General features: G+C 36.4%; 1 protein-coding gene across 10 annotated transcripts; it reads left to right on the top strand.

Annotated features, from left to right (window-relative positions):
- Positions 1-1,415: 1,415 nt before the first annotated feature.
- Positions 1,416-5,725, top strand: esd (esterase D/formylglutathione hydrolase). Of its 10 annotated transcripts, none has more exons than XM_079821248.1 (9): positions 1,416-1,481; positions 1,902-1,985; positions 2,064-2,152; positions 2,350-2,448; positions 2,879-3,003; positions 3,150-3,269; positions 3,363-3,461; positions 4,093-4,260; positions 5,460-5,725. In XM_079821248.1, exons 2-9 carry the CDS (start codon positions 1,918-1,920, stop codon positions 5,538-5,540), a joined length of 849 nt encoding a protein of 282 aa, XP_079677374.1. In that variant the 5' UTR covers positions 1,416-1,481; positions 1,902-1,917; the 3' UTR covers positions 5,541-5,725. The 10 variants fall into 10 exon arrangements, with proteins under 10 accessions (XP_079677374.1, XP_079677378.1, XP_079677372.1 ...); XM_079821252.1 differs by having other exon boundaries at positions 1,447-1,481; positions 1,907-1,985; XM_079821246.1 differs by having other exon boundaries at positions 1,450-1,554.
- The last annotated feature ends 5,851 nt before the right edge of the window (positions 5,726-11,576 follow it).

The raw sequence follows: 11,576 nt of genomic DNA, 5'->3' as shown, positions 1-11,576 counted from the left end.
TTATAAGTATGTGCTAACTATGACTCTAAAAGTATCGCTAGTAGTGTACAGAATAATTTGGAAATATTAGAATGCTGGGTGGAGCGACGATTATTATTGTTTAAAAGATTAATGTTGTTACCAGATAAGGCAAAAACTTTTCTTTTAAATGTTTTTTCTTTATTAGGAAACCAATAAGAAACAGTTGAAGGTAAAATGCCTTTACAGATGGCTGATGGAGAGAGATTGATTGTGTTCTTCTTGTTCTTAAGTACACCGTGTTTCTGCAGTTAAATTAAGTAAGCATTCCATTCCAAGCTCTGGTAATTGTCTGGACAATTTGTCTTTAATGGGGGACACTAATGTATTTTCCGCTGTATGTGGTCATTACTGTTTATTTAGTTTTCTGAAAGGACATGCTTATTGCTTTGAGATACTCAAAGTGACACGTTTCCATAGAGTTTGTCATTTCATCCTGATCACATTTAGCATGCAGTGCAGTGGAAGTAGGCACTGAATCATGCCCAGTGTTTTGTAAATGATGGCAGTACTTAAGGTGAAACCGATATTGGTTTAAAGTGAAGGACACTAAAAGAATAAAGTTCATTAATGGCCCATAAGGATAAGACCTGGCTCGGGCATATGGTGACAAATAATTCGATTTGATAGGAAATTAGATTGTGTCATATGAAGGGTAAATTCATATTTTAGTAGAGCCAAAAAAAGCATTATTGTAACATTATGTCATCTTTATATTATGTTGTTATGCAGGGCACTGATGTATCATTTGCAGCTGCACATCCACTATAAATGAACAAGTGTCCAAAACCATCTTAAAATCCACTCGTTACACCGGGGTACAACATAACCAAGTCCTAATTTAATATTGACTAACTATAGGCTGCTACATCATGAGAAGTAAAGTTTATACGTTGTATTATATCATAATTAACAAGGCACAAACATGTTCAGTTATGTAAGTTTAGCTACAAAATTTTAAGTGGATGGATGGATGGGTCTACAAGTATTGAATTGTGTGCATTCAGAAATCCTACTCAGTTGGTCAGAAGGTGATTATCTAGACTAGAAGGCCAACATCATATTCTCTAGAAAAATATGTTATACATATTATCAATTTACAAAAAAAAAAAAAAACATTGATTACTAAAATAAAATGAACCTTGATGCCTATATTGAATTAATTTTTTATTTTAGACAATTATCCTCTTTCCAAGATCACAATTACATAAAAAGGTTCAAGGGGGTTTATGAACTGCAAATATAAAGCTTGGATTTTGTTTTTTGTTTTTTGGCACACACTAACAGGTTTGGTCAATAATACACTTTCAGACAGAAGGACATTAAACAAACATATCTCTCGAGCGCCCCTGTATGACCAAAACGTAGAAGCACAGACCAAAAACGTAAGGGGGCGTGACTTTACGTCTGTCTTACGCACGTCCTGGCGTCACATTGAACTCTGGAATCCTTTAGCTGCAGAGGTAAGTGCTACAAAGTAATATCCAGGCCATTATCCTGCATGAAGAGGGCTGTTACACGGGAGCTGAATAAAACGTAATTTTCATCACTGTATGCTTTGGCATTCTTTCAAGCGTCCTGAGGCGCTTCTTTTGACCGTTTTCTGCAGATCCCGTAAGCATTCCTGTGAGTTTGGCAGGCCAGTGACTGCAGTGCGCATGCGCAGACTCCATGAGTCTGGAGTGTGTTAAATATGAATAAATTGTTTAGCGAAATTATGGAATAGGCTTCAAATTGTGCCCAGAAACATGAAAAGTGATTGAAAGCGAATGTATTGAAGTCAGATAATGAAGTAATGTTTGCGCATATGTTTGCATGCGAGAGCAAACAAAGTGGTTCTATGAAATGTGATCTTTCATAACTCGAACTCTGATTTGTCTCAGCACAGTAAACGGCGCAATGGCACTGACGCAAGTTTCTTCTAATAAGTGCTGCGATGGATATCAAAAAGTGTTCGAGCATGACAGGTGAGAGACTGTAGAAGTTTCATTAAATCGGCTGAATGAAACATACCTTACTGATCTTAACATAAACTCTATTTCCAGCTCTGAGTTAAAATGTAAAATGAAGTTCGCCATTTACCTTCCTCCCAAGGCCGAGAGCTCCAAATGCCCAGTGTTATATTGGCTTTCAGGTGACGTTACTTGAATGATCTTCTCTAGGCCAGTTTAAGTGAATGTATTTCCTTAAATACTATTTCTGTATACTGCTTACTGAAATATAGCCTACTACATGTAGTTCAAATTGTTGCCTTTAAGTCTGTTTACATTTATGCATTGAGATGCTAGTAATGTGCTGAAAATGCATTTAACCATACACTGTGTTTTCTAGGTTTGACATGCACGGAGCAAAACTTCATCACTAAAGCAGGGAGCCAGCAGGCGGCTTCTGAACATGGGATCATCATCGTAGCTCCAGACACCAGTCCACGTAAACATCTGAACATTTATTATACACCACTCACATTACAGTTTCAAGTCCTGCTGGTCTGTCTCTGGAGTGATTACACCCTATAATTATGATTTCTGCTCGACCGAACCCTAGTGATGCATAGACCAAAACATAATAATTATGGAAACGGGTGGATTGTGGGGCAGAGGTCCCTTGGAAAGTCAGATCATTACAAACAAGAGTCTCCCCTGAGGATCAAATAGCATTGTTCCCAGTTTAGGTCAGGGTTTAGAGTTTCCCGCCAGAGAGTCCCTCCACTGCTTGGAGAAATTCCAGTTAAATCAAACATTAAACTAATATTATGCCATTTAAGTCTGTACTGTTGCAGTAAGAAAGAAACCAACACTAAAATGTCCTCATTTACACATAAGCCCATGCTCATAAAATGAGATGATTCTGCTCTCGTCAGGTGGCTGCAACATTGAAGGAGAGGATGAGAGCTGGGACTTCGGGACAGGTGCAGGATTCTACATCAATGCCACCCAAGAGCCCTGGAAGACCAACTACCGCATGTACTCGTATGTCACAGAGGAGGTGTGTACTTTAGCTCTGTTCTAAAACCTAGTTAGTCACTAGAAAAACAAAGTTGTGCTCTGATGAAAAGTTATACTCTGTTACAATTCAAAATGAAATATTGGCTCTTGCACTCATCATCTTCATCACCTTTCTCTTGTTCTCAGCTCCCACGACTGATTACTTCTAACTTCCCTGCTGATCCGGAGAAAATGTCCATCTCTGGTCACTCCATGGGGGGCCATGGAGCTCTCATCTGTGCACTTAAGAATCCTGGGAAATATAAGGCATATTTTATATTACATGCACTGCTTCATCATTTAGCTATATGAAGTTTGGATAGTCTACATTAATTTCTTTTGTGTATTTGCCTGTTTCAGTCAGTGTCAGCGTTTGCACCCATCTGCAACCCCGTACAATGTGCATGGGGACAGAAAGCTTTTTCTGGTTATCTTGGACCTGACAAGTCCACCTGGGAGGTAAGAGATGATTTACAGTATATGTTTATACTCTACCATTCTGGGGTCAGTACAAATTATTATTATATATATTTTTTTATACAATTCACCAAGGGTGCATTAAATTGATCAAACGTGACCGTAAAGACATAATGTTACAAACTATTTTTATTTCAAATAAATGCTGTTCTTTTGAACTTTCTATTCATCAAAGAAACCTGAAAAACAATATATCACAGTTTCCACAGGATTATTAATTGTTTTCAACATTGATAATAAGAAATGTTTCTTGACATCAAATCAGCATATTAGAATGATTTCTGAAGGATCGTGTGACACTGAAGACCGGAGTAATGATGATGAAAATGCAGCTTTGCATCACAGGAAATTAATCTTGAATAGAAAAGTTATTTTAAATTGCAATAATATTTCACAATATTACTCATTTGTACTGTAGTTTTGATCAAATAAATGCAGCCTTCGCATGAGATTTATTTCAAAAGCACTAAAAAAATCTTACCTACCACAAACTTCAGAATGGCAGTGTATAATAACTTTTGTTCTTATTTAACTTTGTTTTATCTTAGCACACTGCGTTGTACAAGTACAACATCAGGAATCCCTTTGTCTTAATTGTCTGTCATCTCCACAGCTGTATGATGCTACAGTATTGGCTGAATCATATTCCGGTCCCGAGCTTGATATTCTGATTGATCAAGGCCGTGATGACCAGTTCTTGTCTTCTAGTCAGCTGCTTCCTGACAATCTAATCGCTGCTTGTTCCAAGAAGAAAATTCCCGTAGTTTTCCGCCTTCAGCAGGTCAGTACTGAACCCACCGTGATAAAATGAGAGGAATGGCATGTTGGGAAAAACAGTACCTGGGCTTTTTGTGTTGATAGCCACATGCCTCAGCACTTTGAAACAAAAAGGGATCATACCAAGAACTATAAAATGCTAAAAATTCATGTGAAATTTTCACTGAACTTTTTACTGGATTTATTATGCTGATATTATGATTTTTAATGAACATCTTTGTGTTTAACAGTAATAAAATTGAAGCATTTTCACATTTGGTCTCAGATTTTTGGACCATATGGTGGTTGGACATGTCTTTGAATTTTAAATAAACCTCAATAATAAAGTGGTGCATGTATGATGTCACTTTGTAGGCTAACCGGCAGTTAGCATCGCACTGGTTACCTCAAGAAAAACCCAATAGGATTTCCCCATAGGCTTTTGGACTATTGCAAAAAAAAAAAAAAAGCTCTGCGATCAACAAAAGTTTATGATACTTGCCAGTTTTGTCCATCAAGATAATTATCACAGATGAACACAGCTTTTATTCATTTTGAAGCCTGAATGCAGTCGCCAGAAGTAAAAGGCTAAAGGTAGGCTATAAACAAACTACACCACGGTCCCACAAATTCAACGTCACCATCACTAAGCTTCCAACAACTGTCTTTATCTTAAAAATTTTAGACTAGTTTATGAGAGCACAATTGGAAGCATAATGAGGCTGTAAAAGCGGACCGAGTTTACCTTTTTGCCGTGATGACTTTTAATCTCCTCAACAGCCTACGTAGTCCCATTTAGCCACTTGTTACCAACCACCTTTGTTAGCAAGACGCATAACAGCTAAAAAAAATCATGAGTGAAGTAATCCTGATGTATTTTATGTCTTGAGCTTGTGTTCACCATAGACATTCAAAGCCATTTAGCCAAACGTTCAGCCATTTAAACAAAATCCCATTCAAAAAACCTGATTTCGGTACAAGGGAACTGGAAGTGCTAAAATGCTAACTCACTTCTGCATTTTGGACTACAAAGTGATGTCATACCTGCACCACTCTATAACTTTAATGCATTTGACTTTTGTAATATTTTTTTCCAGTTGCATTCTCCATCAATGCAAATAGATCAACTCAGGTCTCAGGATTAGATGTCACTATTTAATGAAGTATATGTTTCAAGACATCAGTGCTCTTCGGTTCAATCTTGTTTTTCTTTTGCTCTATCAGGGTTATGATCACAGCTACTATTTCATCTTCTCCTTCATCAACGACCACATCAAGCACCATGCCAAATATCTGAACGCCTGAAGCTAGGTGACATGATTATGGCAACCAGCTATTGTGCCTTCCAGATCATTACTAAACCTACACACCTGGTATGGAGCCATGTCTTGATTGGTTCCCACAAACTACAGTGCATTTCTGTATTTTCTTATGCATAATTAAGAAAATGGAAGCATTTACATTTCCTTAAATAAAGGCGTTTGGCTGTGGTTTTGTATTTGTTGTTCTGCAGTGAATGATTTGAATGAAGTTGTATTAACTCTTTGAATGACTTGCTCACAATACTACATGTTATTACCAAGCCATCATTTCACACACAAAGCAGGCTAAATTGTTCAGACATCTGATCAATGTAGTTTAGCAAATATATCACCGTTGTGTCATGTCTACAGTGTCTTGAATATTTAAGAAACAAACTAGTCTTTAAAGGTGAAAGTTTTTACTGATAGAAGTTGGTACAAATAATGCATATTTACAGAGGTTAAGGCAAAAGGTGGAATGACATGCATGCTTTTCCCAAAAACATTACTGTACATGCACCTTAAAGTTCACAGAATTGCAAAGGGGTAAAATCCCAAACACAGAAAAGACATGGAAAAATAATTCCTATTTATAAAAAATTAAAGTACAAAAGTGTTTAGTTCAAGACTTTTCTTTTTATACATTGAGGAAGATGACAAAACAGCCACATAACATTCAGCAGTTAAAGATTTGTATCCCACTTTAAGGTGATTTATCAAACACATTAGTCATCTGATCAGCTGATATAGTTCCTCCAAATACTGTAATATAAATACCACGCATAATACTATTTGCCAGTTGCCAAAAAGACAGTCCCAAATATATAAAGTGCAAACCACTGTCATTTCAAAATCAAATCTGCATTTAAACCAATATATAGTGTGTAAAGTAGTTTCACAAATCTTTCTCTGAAGTGGTGGGGAATATTGATATTACAGTAATGATGCACAACTTCCCCACCGTTGCAGATTCTTATACTGTACTTGAATGCATCTAAACTAAGAACATCATTTATCAAAATATACAGCAGTGAATGTATATAGGATGGAAATACTGTCTAAACTATACTTGATTTTAAAATAAATGCAAATGTTAAAGGCTTATCTCCTGTAAAACTACCACCACACACCAAAGAAAGTTCACACACCCTTTCAAATGTCTTTAAAATTACAATTTGTAATCCATACTGTTCCATTTGTTTTCATCAAATTATGACAGGTTTATGAAAAAAAAAAGCCAAGTAGAATAATATTAGGACTATTATGAAACCCAAAAGTTCTGACCAGAATTTTGTCTACTAATTACTGTATAACAATGTGAAAAGCAGTTTTTGTTGGAAATTACAGTACAGGGATAATCCTTGTGAATGTATTTTATTTTATAAGTCTCTCTGGAATTATACAAGGAAGTGTTATAATTGCTTTCATAGAAGAACTTAGATCATAATAAAGTTGCATTTCCCCTGTCAGTTCACATTAATAAAATATATTGTGCTTTAAATGTAGGTAAAATAACCAAATCAAATATATTCTTACTAAAATAAGCACATCAAATATAAATGTTCTGTACATTTTTCACGTTCACACACCATTATCACATTACAAATCCTTCTACAAATACAAAACTCTTATTTTAAAAATAAATTTAAACCGTTTAAAAAGAACTGTATAAAACGATTATGATTGTAAATCAGTTTGATAAGAAAATAGTTTTGGCAACTGTCAAATAATCTCCAGGGAGATTCCAGCTTCAGATGTTTTTGGTCTGTTTCATGGCTGAATCTGTGAGGAGCTGAAGCTTTGGACATCAGAGTTTCCGTAAGCAAATACACACAAGTAAAAAAAAAAAAATTGTCCTTAGACTGACAAACTTACATACCAAAAGTGCAAACATGTGCTCCCGTTCTCTCACTCTCACAAAAGAAACGCTCTCCTGAAGATATCAATCACACATACACAAATAAAGAAAGGTATGTGGCTTTCTACTGTACACACACTCAGACATATTCTTTTAGTGAAATAATACCTGACAGGTAAGCAGAGCAGAGACTATGGAACTATAGTGAGGCCACTCTTCCCCTGAGACAAAATATCAATGGCTCCCAAAAAACAAGTTAAAAAGTGGTTTACAGTTTTTCTTGATTGCCAACACACTGTAACTGATTCATTTGGCACAATTTCCCAGACCAATTATTCCGTTCTCAAAACAAAGACACGTTTCTCAAAGCTTTTAAAGGGGTCCTATTATGCTTTTTCAACTTTAGTTAGTGTGTAATGTTGCTGTTTGAGCATAAAAAGATCTGAAATGTTACAATGCTCAAAGTCCACTCCAAAGGGAGATAATTTATTTAACAGAATTCACTTTCCAAGAACTACAATGAACTACAACGCATTTTTTTCAGGCTTTGCCAATTCACAATTGTTATTCATTTAAATAATCTCCACCCACGGGATATGCAAAAAGGGGGTGAGGTCTGGTTGAGCTAGAGAAGACAGTGTTGTCGCTATGTCAGAGATGCTGTTTTTTCCAACCCTTTTCCAAAACTCTTTTGTTCCTAAGGCCGACAAACTTAGATAAACGTTGGGGTTATAATTTTAACCCCTCTGTGTGCAGCACATTTTACAGAGAACAGCTTCCAGAACATAAGATAGTATAGTGCACGCTACGCACAAAAGCTTCTCCTGAAAGATGTAGCCGTTCCCACTTTGTCGGGACAATCTGTTGTTTGTGGATCACAACTTGTATGTATGTCTTATTATTTGTAGTTGCGTTTTCTATTAACAGTTCCAAGTTTTATGTTGTTGCTACTATATAAACAGGGCATGAAAGCATATTCTAATAAACCCAAAAAACTAAAATCAAGACTTTGTAAAAGGGCATAATAGGGCCCCTTTAACACATTTCACACACATTCCCATTTTCTTAAAGATTTTCACAAAAAATGCCCTAATTTTACACAGGTTTAACCATGTTCTCATTCATAAAACACAAACACATAATATAAATATAGCTTGAAGCAGCCATTATCGGGGCCAAGCGCAAAGAAGATAAGACAAGCCAGCATGGCTGAGAGTGTCAGACCAACTGCAACAATGAGCCATTAATGACCTATTAAGGTGATTTTAGGCAAAATAGCTGTAAAATTACAAATACAGTCAATAATAATGATTTAATGGTTTATCACTTTCGACCAATAGGTGGCACAGTTACGAAATTGATGTGGTGTAGTGAGAATAAGGGAACAATGACACATGCAAAGTTTGGTGTCAATATGGAGTCAATATGTCATTGCAGAGATATAGCCTCAAGAGGCCTTATAATTATAAGTATGGACCACATGGTGGCGCTGTCTCGAAACCTTTTGAGTACCTTAAAGGCATGGTGCTGATGACACATACCAAGTTTTGTAATGATACACCAATGCATTCGTAAAGTATAGCATTAGCATTTTATATCATAATACTGCATTGTAGTCAATGGGAATTTCATGTTTTGTTCTATTATAGCGCCACCAAGAGGCACAATCCTACCATTTTTTTATGTGTCCTTGCAGTGAGTACATGTGTGTGTCAATTTTGGTGAAAATATCTCATTTCGTTTTGGAGTTATAGACATTTAAATGAATAAACACGTAAAAAATGACAGACACCTGACTATGATTGGATTTTACTACCCTTTACAATCAATATTTTGACATTTGGTTATTCAGCTTTTGCTATCGACCCATGTTTCCGAACTTCTGATGCTGGTTTCGTCTCGATCGGACGAGCAGTTTCGAAGATATCAGCTAACGTTTTTTAAGCGCTAAATTACCACCCTGCAAAAACTATACGCCGAAACCTGGCAAGTCTGGTATCGTTAGACTCAGCAACGATTCAGGAGTTTAAGGAGACGAGTCTCGTGAAAATAAGTCAACCACACCCAAAGTTATAAGCGTTTGCAAAAAGAAATTCTCCACTAGGTGGCGCTGTTTCGAAACTTCTCAGGCTCCTTTGGGGCATTGTGGTGATGACCCATACCGAGTTTCGTAAAAATCCGTTCATGTGTTCATAAAATACAGCATTTTAGCACATAATTCATATGGCCGATATGGTAAAATTGGATATCAGTCAACTCGACATGATTTCCCAAATCTAACGAGACCACTTTTATGATTTTTGGACAAACGGTTCAGAAGTTATAAGCAAAAATAGCCCGTTTTTATGTGCATATCACTTCAGGTCATGCATGTGATTGCATGTACCAAGTTTGGTTTGAATACAATAAAGCATTGCGGAGATACAGCCTTACGTCTGTTTTCGCAAGAGCTATGTAAAATTTGTTTGCGCGTTTATCGAAAACGATTTGACGAATCAACTTGTATTCCATAACTTTTTCTAAGCACCGCGTGAAGATAATCTGTTTAAATTTTTGTGCAAATCGGACGAACCGTCTAGGACGAGTTCGCAAAAGTAGTTTTTTTGGAAAATTCTAAATGGCGGGAATTTTTTAAAGACGGAAAATGATGTCATGGTGCGACTCAGAGAAAAATTATGAGAGATTATATGAGCTATTATGGTTCAAAAGTTATTAGCATAAATATGAGTGAAACTTTGGACAGGTGGTGGCACTAGAGGGAATAAGTTAGAGACTCCAAATTTGGTGTGGTTACTATTGGTACTGACCTCTATCAGTGTACCAAATTTCACAACTTTCCCGCAAGCGGTTTTATGGGCTGCCATAGACTCCAATGGCGGAATAATGATAAGAAATCTAACGATTACAATAGGCTTCAATAGAACTTCGGTGCTTGGCCCCTAACTCAAGTGTCACGATGTGATAGCATATTTATCCAGAAGTAAATGTGAAGTAGCAAAACTGATGACAAACCAATCAGACAAGGACAGGACAATATAAATAGGAGCACAGGTGAATGTGCTTTAGAAAAAGCATCCTAACACTGCGAGAGAGCTGAAAGAATCTACAGGGTTTTCATACTACTTATTTACACACACAGTAACAGTAATTTAGTTAAGTATTCATAAGTATATATATATATAGTATGAATATTAAGTTAAGTATTCATAAATTAAGTATTAATAGTATTCACTATTCAATGTACAGTAAACTGTAGCGCATGTTGTACACCCTCAACCTTGTGATTGTCAAATTCATTTGCTCTGTATTTTTGCAGAACTGAGAGACGACTGCCTAAGAGAGGTAGAGAAGGTCTTTTGTCAGAAGACCAAGAAACGGCTATAGTATTCTGTAGTGAAATTTGGCCGAAAGTGCAGATGATGCTTAATTTTTATTTTTAATATTTATTACTGTACTGTAATGGACAGTATACTGTGTTGTGTTGCATACCTAGTTAACATTCAATTCTTTGGTATTTGATATTTTCTTCTCTAGTGCTTTTCATCTACTGCAAGATCACTTTACTGTAGTGTAATGAATTATTCCTAAAGCTCATTGTTGTATTCTACTGTATCTGCACTTTCATTTGTGTTGTATACTGTAATAAAACCCTCTGGGGAATAATATATTCAGGAATTATTATTCAGCTCAATGTCTGTTACAGTGTTATAAATTGACCTCACTGCTGTTTCCTAGGCAGGAAAGTAGTCTGTGTATTTGTTTCTGAGGCCAAAGTTTGATTCTGACAAAGGAGAATATGTTTTTGACTAAAATATTGGATTTTGACCTGGAAGTGTGAGGTACGTGCAAGTTGGTGTGCAGTTTTGAGAAAACAGTGAATTGTTTCATGAATTGTGTGTTAGCAATCGAGAAAAAAACTGTATTAAAAAAATCACATGTTTTAAAACTCTAGGAGGATGAGTGTTTTAAATCTAGATCACTTAAAGGCCCAACACAAATATCATATAATCACACACACAAACACACACACACACACACACACACACACACACACACACACACACACACACACACACACACACACACACACACACACACACACACACACACACACACACACACACACACACACACACACACACACACACACACACACACACACACACACACACACATTGTGCA

Source organism: Gobio gobio, assembly GCF_949357685.1.
Source record: "Gobio gobio genome assembly, chromosome: 7".
Taxonomy (NCBI): domain Eukaryota; kingdom Metazoa; phylum Chordata; class Actinopteri; order Cypriniformes; family Gobionidae; genus Gobio; species Gobio gobio.
Note: the sequence above shows the minus strand (reverse complement) of the source record. Positions and strands in the feature narration are given on the sequence as shown.

Excerpts from the sequence above, each read along its gene's own strand:
- esd (XM_079821246.1), top strand. The coding sequence starts at position 1,520 with ATGAAGAGGGCTGTTACACGGGAGCTGAATAAAAC. Across the intron at positions 2,153-2,349 it reads AGTGTTATATTGGCTTTCAG|GTTTGACATGCACGGAGCAA; the intron begins GTGACGTTACTT and ends TGTGTTTTCTAG. Across the intron at positions 2,449-2,878 it reads AGCTCCAGACACCAGTCCAC|GTGGCTGCAACATTGAAGGA; the intron begins GTAAACATCTGA and ends TGCTCTCGTCAG.